The 13,066-nt window shown below is 38.5% G+C and overlaps 1 protein-coding gene across 1 annotated transcript; it reads right to left on the reverse strand.

The window, feature by feature from the left end:
• Positions 1-1,213: 1,213 nt before the first annotated feature.
• Positions 1,214-11,551, reverse strand: LOC135472794 (mortality factor 4-like protein 1). Its single transcript, XM_064752465.1, has 14 exons — positions 11,448-11,551; positions 10,226-10,272; positions 9,827-9,894; positions 9,162-9,248; positions 8,689-8,733; positions 8,463-8,504; positions 8,076-8,167; positions 7,084-7,232; positions 6,278-6,379; positions 5,666-5,754; positions 4,760-4,859; positions 3,901-3,970; positions 2,829-2,913; positions 1,214-1,973 (listed from the first exon to the last, which is right to left on the reverse strand). The coding sequence occupies exons 1-14, from the start codon at positions 11,473-11,475 to the stop codon at positions 1,889-1,891; spliced, it is 1,089 nt and encodes a 362-aa protein (XP_064608535.1). The 5' UTR covers positions 11,476-11,551; the 3' UTR covers positions 1,214-1,888.
• Positions 11,552-13,066: the final 1,515 nt, after the last annotated feature.

Raw genomic sequence — 13,066 nt, forward strand, 5'->3', positions numbered from 1 at the left:
CTTGCTACAAAAATTGCCTTTGGTGAGTTGGTGGAGTTCAGTAGGTTTTGACAAAGGGCGACACCCGTTACCTATACTGCTATCAACTTTAATCTAAACCCTTTTTCTGACATTGCCATATTTGACATTGTTCACATGTTACAGTTAGAAATCTTCATAAATAAATTGTATTTTATCTTTGGTAGTGTATGATCGCATGGCAGTGTGGTTTTAAAGTTGGATGTCAGGAGATTCTGTTATAAAGAGCAATGTAGTCTATTCACTCAGACAGTAGTATATGCTGTGTTACTGCGTGGAGTTTGTTTTACCTGCATGTTGGTGCAAATATTGTAAAACAAATTACTCTCCACGCCCATTTCCCAGCATGCCACTTGCTTTTGTATAATTATGTCACCTGAGGCAATGAATTCTTGGTGTTACCTTGTTTAGATTTAGAACAAGTGTCCTAACTTCATTTTCTGTGCAAGAATATGGGCATCCAACATATCCATGTGCGGGAGTGGCCCTAATGACTCTGATGGTAGAGCATCTGCTTCGGGAGCAGCAGCTCCAGGGTCAATTCTGGGGCAGGTCACACCTAAGACTTTTAAAGAGAAAGGTGTAGCTTCCTCGCTTGGCGTTCAGCATTAAGGGGATAGTGTGACGACTGGTTGACCTGTATCAGTATAATGGCTTGGGCGGGCGGCTTACTTGCCTTCGGTAAGCTGTCTCGGTGAAGCAGCACTAGAGCGGTGGAAATCTGTCCTGCAACAAGGAGGCACATTACATGTACATGCACTCTACAGACCCCTTCCTCGTGATAGAATGAAATTAGTACATAATAAACCCTAACCACTCACTTACTCCATGTGTGAGCTCATGTTATTACGTCACTGACTAAAGGTAATTTTAGTAGCGAGCATGACTGATTTTACAGACAGCTACATACATGTATAGGCAAATGGCTACAAAAAATAGACTATAGTACATCAAACATTGTTATTCTGAGGTCATTGTTATTTTAGCGAAATGTTTGTGTAATACTCAGTCCAGTGTTTAACATCAATCACTGTATTTATTCACAGTTATTATGTTAAATGCCTATCTGAAGAATTGTTCATGTTTATGATGCAAGAAACCAGTGGCTGTATCAGAGCACACACAAGTATATATGTAAGTGGTCTATAAGTAATGATCGAATTGAATTCACTAAATAAAACACATTTTTGTGGTATTATGTTATTTTGATGATAAAAGCATTTAATGACAAAATGATTATAATACAAGCCATGAAAGTGATGTAGAAAATGTTTGAACCATTTATAACAACAATCATCATCGGATCTGGTAGGAGTACACTCCCCTGACAATAAAATGTTTATCTTTGATACATGACGTCATATTGTAATGCTGGCATCAAACTTTCTGCTTGACTATGGCTGACAATACAATAACATCTGGGCCTCCATGAACTTGACAACAATTCTTGGCCGTGACATCAGCAGTCAATGTTACAGATAGGAACAATTCTACCAAAATGGCTCTGAAACATGCAAATCTCTTGCACAACACAACGATCTCTTCATTTTGATGTGCCACATTGGATCATTTAAGAGCCTGTGGCCCAGAATTAAAATCACACTTTCTACCTTTCCATATGAGAAAGGTATCAGACTTTTCAATTGAACGTTGGTAACATTGTGCAATATTAATCCATATTCATTTGGTTTGTCCAGGTGTTCAAATGATGCAGCGGTACTGCTTATATCTGTAAACGGCCCTGGTTCCCAAATACCATTAGCTGAGGCCAGCAGTTCCAATGGCCATCTTCCTATGTGTCCATCATTACGAATGACCATGTCCATCATTCTCAGTGGCCATCACCTCCCATTGGCACTCAGTCCAAGTCTCAAATGGCTTTCCGATGATAATCAGGCGATGCCACAATATAGTCACTCAAACTGAACAAATTTGTAGAGTTTTTCTGCATATACCTGCAACAGATCAATGACTGAGTTTAAAAAGCCTAATTTTTTACGTTATAATTTGTGACAGATCAGAAGCTAGGTACAAACTTCTGACACGAAGAACATATAACAGTACACACAATGTATGAATTATTGTATTAAAGCTTGAGCTTACAGAAGTACAGAGTTTAAATGATTGCTATTCACTTACCCAATAGAGCCGCACCGAATTACCTCCCTTGAGGTCACTCTCCTGTTTATAAGGTCCGTTTTTAGAAGTAAGCTGTTGTTAGGTGGGACCTCAGAAAAAGGTTGGTGGCAAGTTTTGGTGTTAAAGGGCATAAGCTACATTTAGTTGATGACCTAGCTTTATAAAATTATCTGCAAAGTCCAGGATAAATGCTATATGTATGTTTTAATCCATTCAGAGGTAATTATAAAACTCTTAAGCTGAAAATTATCAACTTCATTTATGACCTCTCACCACTTCTGCGACTCTCAAAGGCTGATATCATGTTCTGTTGTCTAGAAAATATTTGTCACCATTGCAACATAACCTACACACTGCATGCTGTAATGGGCGAGGTCCCATTTCCCATAGTTCCACAACTCAAAAACTACTCTCACGTTACGTCTTAGTCACTGTTGTGTAACAAGGGAGTTCAGAGCAGGCCTATTGGTGGTAAACAGTGAACTGTAGGCTATTTCATGGGACAATAACCTTGTCAGAAATTTATCAAGAGGGGGACGGGCTGGATTTGAACACACAACCTTAACCCTTTAGCCGACACTTAACACTTAATAAGGCACACATGTGAATACCCCGTATGTGAGGCTCAAACATCAGGCTGGATAACTGCATGATCAGTTCATTAAGCTTACCTCAGGAAGTCATTGATATGTGTCAGTAACAGCTGTATGCTCTTGTCATCCAGTGATGTGTAGGCCAACATTCCCCCCAGTTTGACTGAAAACATAACAGTGGTGAGAAACAGTTTATAGCAGGCTGATATTGAGGTATCCTTCCACAGCATAAAGCTATTCACGTATTTATTTATTTGTTTATTTGATTCAGGATTGAAGCTATGCTCAAATGTATTTAACTTCTACAACAGCAGTTATGCTTAACCAATACATGGAATGCTTTGGTTTTATTTCTTAATATGCAGATTATCATTATGTACAAACAAATTTTTCAGCTTTCACTTTGGGAGGGTGGGGGGGTAAAAATGGCTTCAAAGTACAGTTTTCTTAAGGCTCCAGCAAACAGTCCGGAACTTTAGCTTGCAGCAGTGATGTCAGTGATGATCCCTGTTTAAAAAGAACTCTGTTGGGGACCGATCAAACTGGCTAGGGCAAACGGAGGCGGGGGGTGTGGGAAACAGACCAAACAGAGGCAGGCATAGGGGCTTCCTGGTTTATTTACAGCACTTGTATTGATTTGCTGGATTGTTGTTTCAAGCCTTACTCCTGAACTTTTCACTCATACAATGGCAGCCAGTTTTACGCGTCAATGATCTGTGGTGAAGATAAATGCTTCAGCTGAACGAGCTATGGTTATTTAAAGTGGTACAGTTAAATATTCTAAGCGCTGATGATAGATATTTACCAAAGTTACCTATGACTGATAAGAGAGACTTAACAAATTTAGACATTCTAAGTACTGATGATAGAGACGTAACAAAGTTACACATTGTAAGTACTGATGATAGAGATGTAACAAAGTTACACATTCTAAGTACTGATGATAGAGACGTAACAAAGTTATACATTGTAAGTACTGATGATAGAGACGTAACAAAGTTACACATTCTAAGTACTAATGATAGAGACCTAACAAAGTTACACATTGTAAGTACTGATGATAGAGACCTAACAAAATTACACATTGTAAGTACTGATGATAGAGACTTGCCAAAGTTATACATTCTAAGTACTGATGATAAAGACTTACCAAAGAGCCTTAGCAGATGAGTTGCACCATAAATACTAGACATAGGCTTGTTTGGATGGTCCACCAGGATCTGCAATGATTCGTGGATTGACGTGTTCAATGGTTCACTCATTCTTCATTATTTATTTATTTGACACAATTAGAAAGGTCTCCAACTGTTGTGGAAGAATAAAGTAACAGAACGAGGAATCATGTCTGTGTTGTTAAGATCATGTGATTATTTGACTTAATTATATATGACAAATCTGTGCAGTATGGACAATATGTCTTGTTTATTTATTTATTTATTTGATTGGTGCTTTACGCCGTACTCAAGAATATTTCACTTATGCGACGGCCGCCAGCATTATGGCGGGAGGAAAACGGGCAGTGCCTGGTGGGAAACCCAGGTTGCCGGCAGACCTTCCCAATAACAGTCGGAGAGGAAGCCAGCATGAGTTGGACTTGAACTCACAGCGACTGCATTGGTGAGAGGCTCCTGGGTCTGCGCTAGCGCGCTAACCGAGCCACAGAGGCACCCCTAATATGTCTTGAGTTTGACGTCTTAAATGTGGTGCATAAATGAGCTAGATGTCCATGTTGAGTAGATAATATGGGTTAGGTGTTTTAACTAAGTACATCTGGATAAGGTGATTGAGTTATGTGTCTAACAAGTGCCTCAACAATGAGACATGATAAAAATATATATCTTAATTATTACCTATCATATTTTAACAACGTATGCTTGAGATAGATGTACACATTTTTCTAAATATATTTTTCCAATTACTGAAGTTTTTTGGGGGTTTATTAAATAGGTTTTATTCATTTTCGAATTTTAGGGCAAGAGACAGACAATAAGCTATGATGTCCAACTTACTTCTGCATACTGAGGCCGTTCAAACTTGTAAAGCAGTTGTGTTCCCAGCATAACATTGAAGTACTCTCTGATACCCTGAGTCACCTCTATTATAGCATCTCTGAAATTTACAGCCGTAAATATTTGTAATCATGTTAAAAATATAACTTTCAACACATCTTAAACCATGCTTTGGACACTAAATGATCAATAATTTTACATGTACACACTACGTCCAGAAAAAAGCACATTTTCCTCACATGTCAATAATCAAATAATTCATTGCAATATTTAAAGTCAGTTAAATACAATTCTAATGTGTGACATATACTTGGTAGAAATTGTTCGCGGCATCCATGAGTAAAAAATATTAAATTTGATCAAACAACTAAACAGTTGATATTATCTGCATTTACTTCAACCAACTTCTCATAGTTTGAAAGAACAATGTACTTCTGTCCATGTTTTATTATTAGATTCAGTTGTAACATGGCTAGATTCAGTTGTAACACGGCTAGGTTCAGCTGTAACATGGGAAGGTTCAGTTGTAACATGGCTATGTTCAGTTGTAAAATGGGAAGGTTCAGTTGTAACATGGCTATGTTCAGTTGTAACATGGCTATGTTCAGTTGTAACATGGCTATGTTCATGTAATTCAAATATTTCTTAAACATTGCACAAAAGATTATTTCTTCGGGGATGAGAACTTTATAGAATGACAGGTAAGATTAGTTGAAATTTGGTTGAGTACACAGATCCTGACTACTGGCTCGTGCATTTTGACTGAACATTTACAAGGTGAAACTTTTCTTGATCATTCTACTGAAGAAAATAATCAAAACACTTTCATGATAAAATTAAAATCTCTACATGTATGTAATCAGCCAAATTTGCTCACAATGCTGACATCCTGTGATTGTCACATACTTGTTTGGGTTATTTCCCTTGGATGTTTTCTGTTTCACATACTCCTCCAAGATTCCATCCACGCTGTTTTTACAAGGCAATGAGACAAGCTGTAGAGATAAAACATTCAGAATAAATTTATAAATGTATCTTTTCATTTTGTTGTACTGATGTCTACTCTGAGTGATGGAAGAAATGTTCCAATGTTTGCATATTATGTTTGGCCATGTCAGAAACCAGGCATTCCAGAAACTGGGCCAGCCAGGGCCCATGATACATGCATGGATTACTTCCACAAACAAATGTAAATTTATGCCAAAGATGTGGCATCCTTCAAAGTGATTCCATGAAACTTGTTGAAAGACAGGATGTAAAAAACATGTGAGATCAACCAACAGTGCAACAGTTTTTTCATAGCCAAAAAAAAGCCCTTTTTTTGTTTTGTTTTTTCTTCTTTTTTTTTTACATTTTATGGATCGCGACCACATAAATAAACAGTATTAAAAATAAATGATTAAAAAAAAGGCCTGCCATTAGAACAAATTTCTCTTCAGATCGAAGCTGCGTCTCATTACGGCATCATTACACTTGACCTCAGAGGAAATGACCCTGTTACCATGGTAACAGACTGACCTGTTTCTGGCGAGTGATGAGATCCCAGTCATCCACTAACCACGGCTTCAACTCATCTGGAATTTTCACCTTCACCTCAATTTTGGCTAAAAATGATTCCTCCTGATGAAGTACAAGTCAGCATTTAGAGAAGCTTTCTATACATAAAACACAAATACATCTCTCACTTTTAATACTCAACTTTGTTTGCCAGATTTGTCACTTTTTCCCCAACTGCTGCATTATCAGGGCTGTGAAACCTACTATAATTGTGTACAGTGTATGAAGTTTTGTTTTGTTTTTTGTGAGGAAATTGCACAAGGTTACAGTTTTCTTCGTTTACTCACATGTAGCACTGCAGTAATAACTGGTTCACATTCCATTTTGGTTTTAGTGTGCATTTTCAGTAACCACAAAACCATTTTCAAAACTTTTATTTATTTATTTATTAATTTTCATTGGTGTTTTACACCATACTCAAGAATATTACATATGACGGCGGCCAGCATTATGGTGGGTGGAAACCGAGCAGAGTTTTCAAAATAGGCAAGACAATAAAATGCCATCCCATGAAAAGTGCATATAACAAATGCATACACCTGTCGTTTCATGCAGATTTCTGTGACAGATAATGCAAGCATTGCTGGATTGGTGTAGTTTTCTGAGTGTAGTTGGCTTTTTTTACTAGTATCATGTAGTCCATATGGATAAGTACATGTAGTTTATGACATCAGTCGCTTCATCCATCCAGCTCTCTTGATCTGATGATAGACAAAATGTCCAATACACTGCACTACACTAATACACTGCAGCCACTAATACTTAACCGATTCCACTGTGGGGTCTAAGCGCGCCCTCTTTCGCTTCTGTTCTGTGGTGTTAGGTGTGGAGGTAGGGGTGGGGGTGGCAGTCCGTGAGGGTGTCTCTTTGGTAGTGGTCTCTGGGGCAGGTGTGCTGGCAGCTGCAGTCCCCGCTCCTGGGAAGGAAAAGTCCCACAGTATGAACAGGTTATGATAAGCAGATAGAAGATGAACTAAAATAACATTTTGAAAAAGAGAGAATACCGTTTCATTCTCCAGGAGTCCTGAGAATAGACAAAAATGGAAATAAGACCCATCAGAAGATGGTGCATCCACACAAACCGCACAAGTAAATCAAGTGTTTTTCTGCTTTAGGAACTTTCAGTCATCATTGTTTCAAAAACCTTTAAAAGGAATTACATCAACAAGGTACTGCTTTATTCAGGTCCAAATTCAATTTTGAAATGGCTATAGCTTGAAAATAATACTTCAAAGAATGCTACCAAAAACCTAGCTTATGCACATCTATACATGGTCCCCAACACACACGCCAAGTTTCAAGATGAAACAATGGGAGGAGCGGTGTTTACAAGCACCTAATCTCATAAATCCAGACTAAAGGGTGATAACTCTGTAAATAACTGATAGAAAATAAGCCCAACACCACATGCAATCTGTGTATCATCCCTGCTCAACAAATTTCACAAAAATCTGATAAAAACTGTGACAGGAGATGTGTTCAAAGGAACTGAATAGAGATCTACGAACGGATGGACGAACGGATGGACGAACTGATGGACAGATATGCTGATCACTACATTCCCCACCTATACATATATAAAACAATTTGCAGTATGTAACAATCTGGCTAAGTAACATCTGGAACATCCCAGGCAATATATACTGTTCTTGTATCTGATCCTTGAAGATATTTGAAGGATTTTTGGCTCCAAAAATGTAAGTTAGAACAAAACAAATGCCCAGTATTCAAACATGATCAGAATCATGGTTCCACATACCTTTCTGCTTCTTTTCCGCTTTCTCTAGCGATGGGGTCGGAGTTCTCTCTTTGTCTTTTTCTTGTCTCTTACGTCCAACTTTCTTTGCTCCTCTGAAAAATACAACCGATTTTAATACACACTCAGTTCTAATTCAAGAATAAAATGTCACATTCTGACAAATAACAAAGTGTATTAAAAACTGCAGCATTGTAGACTTGGAAGCCAATAATCAGTAAACAAAATCAACCCAAGTTTTTAACAATTTCATGCCCACAGCTTCATGTGAGTTAGAAAGTTTGTTTACCCGGCTAATTTTACACAGAGACAAGGATTTATTCATTTCTGAAGTGTTCACAATAGAGACAATGTCTTCATACACGCTTTAGTATACAAAATGAAACTTACTTTGTTTCTTTGTTGGCTGAGTCTTTTCTTGATCCAGCTCCTCTGATTAAAATACAACACAAAAATCATGAAGCCAACGTTTCTTCTCCTCTTTCTGACCCATGAACATATACATGGAGGCAATGCAGAATGTTGAAGAGGTCAAGTGAAAGAGATGTGAATGAATGTTAGTAATTGATTTTAAATTTTGCAAAGAACTTAACATGTCAATCAGAGACAAACTTACTTAGCTTCCTTGCTGGCTGCCTCTTTCCTGGAAGAAGCAGCTTTCCTACAACACAAAAAAACATTTGACTGTTATAGTATGCAACAAAAAATAAAAAAAGAATTATGCCACTGTCCTTTGTCCTTCCATAAACATGAATCTTTTACTTGATTACCTGACTTGTTTGTTATTGCTACACTAAAGATGATTCAACAACAGGGCCACACAGAAATTTTATGTGTAGTTTGATTAACTTCTTATTAGAAAACTTTCAGTGTTGGCACAATGGTATCACGATTTTAAGACGTTTAACACCATCTGAAGGGGCATTTTTATGGGGCAAATCTCTTCCTGAAGTCGGGTTTGCAAGGAGAAACAAATGCCCCTAACCTGGTACTCCACAAAATGCCCGAATATTAATAAGTGGTCATCAACTGAATTTATTTTTTGAAATCAAAGCCAAACTTTATTATGTTGTGATACAAAGTGCTTACTGATGAGCTCTTTCCAACTCCTTCTGTTTCTGTAGTCCTGTATCATTGAACTTTAACACACGGCTTTCTGGCACCCATTCATCCCAACTGGAAAAGCACAAACCAATACTACATTACAGGGACAAATACAACATAAACAGATATCACAATGAATGTAAGACTGGTTAATATGAAGACTGTGCCTATATTTGTGAGACAGATGTCGTAGCATCATACTCCTTTTTTGGACTTTTTCTATCAACAAATGATATTCAGTGAGACATGGGAGACTACAAGGCGCACATTAATCCGCAGGTTTCCAGATACGGCATTGCAACAACAGAGTGATGTCCCTTTGAGACATGACGTCGTCGCTTTATGGCACAGTAGAGCCAATCTGCCTCTTTTAATAAGGTATGGTGTATAGTACTTTCATCTAACATGATCAATGCCATGTTAAATGATAAACAAAATAACAGTACTGCGCCGTGAAGTGGCGACGTCATTTTGCATTGGGATTTCACTTTGTTGGCGTAATGATGAAAGTTGAAAACTACATATTAAAAATACGTGTCAAGAAGAAAGATTCCACAGAAATGTCTGAAAACAAATTCTAAGCTTATTGTGAGAAATATTAAAAATATCCTTTGAAAATGGGATAAAAAAAAAAGTTGTTTAGATCTTACTTTTTGTTCCATCCATTGTAGTGAATAAAATACCGCACACTCTTATCCTTAACCTCGGCACGGACAGCCTGCAACACAACCATATTAAGCAATCCTGACCAATGAAATTAGAGAAGATGTGGTGTTCTACAATTACCCAAGAAAAATAGATCAGCATTTGTTCAACTCTTTTTATTTATTTCTTGTATGGAACTTTTAAGCTGCACTCAAGAATATTTCACTGATACAAGGACTGCAAGGATAATGCTAAAAGGAAACTGTGCAGAGCCTGGGGAGAAACTCAGAGCCATATGCAGGTTGACGGAAGACCTTCCCACATGCAACGGGAGAGGAAGTCATATGTAGATTATGGTACACAGACAGCTGCAATGAATAAAGGGTGGTTATTATCTCACTCACCTTGGCTTCATACAACAGAGGTCCATGAAAACACAGTACTCTTTCACCTTAAACACAAAGTATGTGGATGCCTTTTAAATGAGCCAGTCAGAAAAAGGTATTCAACCTTTTAACTTGCATCTTTTCTATGCCACTTTCAATGGTATAGGTAAAAATTTCTGAGCATTTACAGTGTGGCTATTCCAAGACTGACACCTACTCTTCTTGCTGATAAATCTTTGCTGTAAATGATGATTTTGATGTTTGGACCTGTCAAGTGTTGTCAGTAAACAAACAGTAATCCATAGCCAAGTCCAATGTTATGTTTGGCAGAATACTGTTTGGCCAACGATGGGCATCCAAGCATCAGAGCGCTCTTTGTTTAAAAACCTGATACAGATGCCTGCCCTTGTCAAAAATATTAAGGCCTTCAGCACAACAGGTGTTTTTGAGCTATCCCAAAGAAATCTCAGGCCAATGTGGCATTGAAAATAATCAATCAATGCTGTGCTTGCTGTAAATCTACAGGCAAAACAGTAAGTCACAGGCAGACTATCGATAGGTCGGTTGTTCAAGCCACTTATCTAGCCTAGTCCAAGATTGCCCTGATGTTAGTTTTGTCGAAAGTTTGTTTCAGTCAAGGGTGGACAAACTAACATCCGAGTGTACTGTGTTTAAAACCTGATGTAGATGCCAATGCAGTTTGTCCATCATTTGTGACAAAGATAACCTGTTTAATACATCTCCTGGGCCTTAAGTTTTTAAGTCACACATGTTCTGTTGGTTTGTCGCAAGCACAACATTGATCAGTTATTTTCATGGCCGCATCATCCTAAGATTCATCGGTAATGCCAACCTGAACATTTCTGACAAAGGCGGGTAACTGCCTCTGGCTTTAAATGGCGAGAGCTCTGACATTAGTTTGGGGCCATTATTGGCCGTGCACAATTTTGCCAAACCTAAGGTCAGAGCAATCTCGGACTATTCTTGCTACGTGTGTGTTGAGTAAGAAATGTAATAAAATAATTTAAAATATAGGCTCAATAAATCAAAATATTTATTCATTAGTTTTGGTTGACTTATTGTTGCTCCTTTTTAAATACGTGCCGGCATTCTTTGCTACAGAGAAACATACAACAACAACAACAATGGCACTATCTCAGTTCACACAACGTCGGTTATTTATTCTCCAGATACCCATAACGAGCGAATGCCGTCTTTGTTTTAATCCCTACTAACTTACCATCAGCGAATTTCAGTTTTGGGGGCATAGCTAAATCTGAAGAAGGTGAAAAGTAAGAAGTAACGAAGCTGAGCCGTGGTTTGTTTTGTGCTCGGCGGGCACCTGTTGTGGGAAACGTCACAGAATTTGAATACTACAAGTGACGTCACCGAAAAGAGTGCAGACAGAAATCATTACCTGAATTATCTCCCTTCTTCCGCAAAGCTTGGATGGAGGTTTGTAATGGGGGCCTGAAAATTATATCGGTAAAAAAAAAAATAATAAAAATAAAAAAAAAAAAAATATTTTTTTTTTCTTATATTATTAAAAGATGACTACGTGCGTTAATATTATACTTATACGACGGGGGCCAGCATTATGTTGGGAGGAAATTGGGGCAACCAAATCACAGCGACTGCATTTGTGGGAGGCTCCTGGATCATTGCGCCGCGCTGGCGGACTTACTTCCTCAGCCACAGAGGCCCCTATATATAGAGTGAGTGAGTGCTTGGGGTTTAACGTCGTACTCAACAATTTTTCAGTCATATGACGACGAAGGAATCATTAGGGTGCATGCACGTGTAATGTGCCTCCTTGTTGCAGGACGGATTTCCACCGCTCTTTTATTTTAGTGCTGCATCACTGAGACGACTTACCAAAGGCAAGTAAGCCGCCCCGCCCGAGCCATTATACTGATACGGGTCAACCAGTCGTTGCACTATCCCCTTCATGCTGAACGCCAAGCGAGGAAGTTACAACTTCCTCTTTTAAAGTCTTAGGTGTGACTCGACCAAGGATTGATCCTGGATCTACAGGCCCCGAAGCGGACGCTCTACCAACTGTGCTATCCGGGCCGGTTCCCTATATATAGATAACACGTAACTAAATCATCGATCTGGTAATTAAATGAACTAATGTATTTCTTTTGTGTGATTATTTAGCGTCATACGGTAGTCTAGCGATTATTCCATTGTTTTCTGTGCGCTGAATAGCTGACAGCTATAGGCTACATATAATATGCAATATGCAATAACAGTTTGTTATAGGCCCACGCCGAAGTCCTTGAGATTACGTGTGCGCTTTGACAGAACAGCTTTGACGACTTTCCCTTCTTTGTTTCACCTGCCTCTACAACTTTCTCGGCCTCTTATTAACTTGTAAATATGGAATCCATGACTAGGCCTATACAAATGTATATTGTTGAACGACACGTTTAAATATACCAGTGCGCAAGCACCGGGGCGTAGTTATGGCGAAGCCTCGATCTGTTATATGAAGTGTGCATGTTTCATAACCAGACTGTATTCGAGCTTGTCATGATCTCGATCCTGATAACGGCAGTTGTATGACCTTTTGTTTGTCTGTCCGTCCGGCCGTGTAGAGGTATTATAATTTTACGTCACGTGCACGCCGACACATGTTTCACAGCCAAGGACACACATGTGTAATTATCTATTACATAACGTCTCTCCACGCACTCGATTTTCTGAAAGTTGACCATCGTTTCCAATATCGCTTGCTAGTGCGGTCGAAGCAATGTATGCATTTTGCATAGATTTATACGATATGCCAATACCTTTGTGGACATAACGGAAGGGTTACGCCGGGATATAGAGACTGTCAGATAAATAAAACTGATA

Source organism: Liolophura sinensis, chromosome 8, assembly GCF_032854445.1.
Source record: "Liolophura sinensis isolate JHLJ2023 chromosome 8, CUHK_Ljap_v2, whole genome shotgun sequence".
Lineage (NCBI taxonomy): Eukaryota > Metazoa > Mollusca > Polyplacophora > Chitonida > Chitonidae > Liolophura > Liolophura sinensis.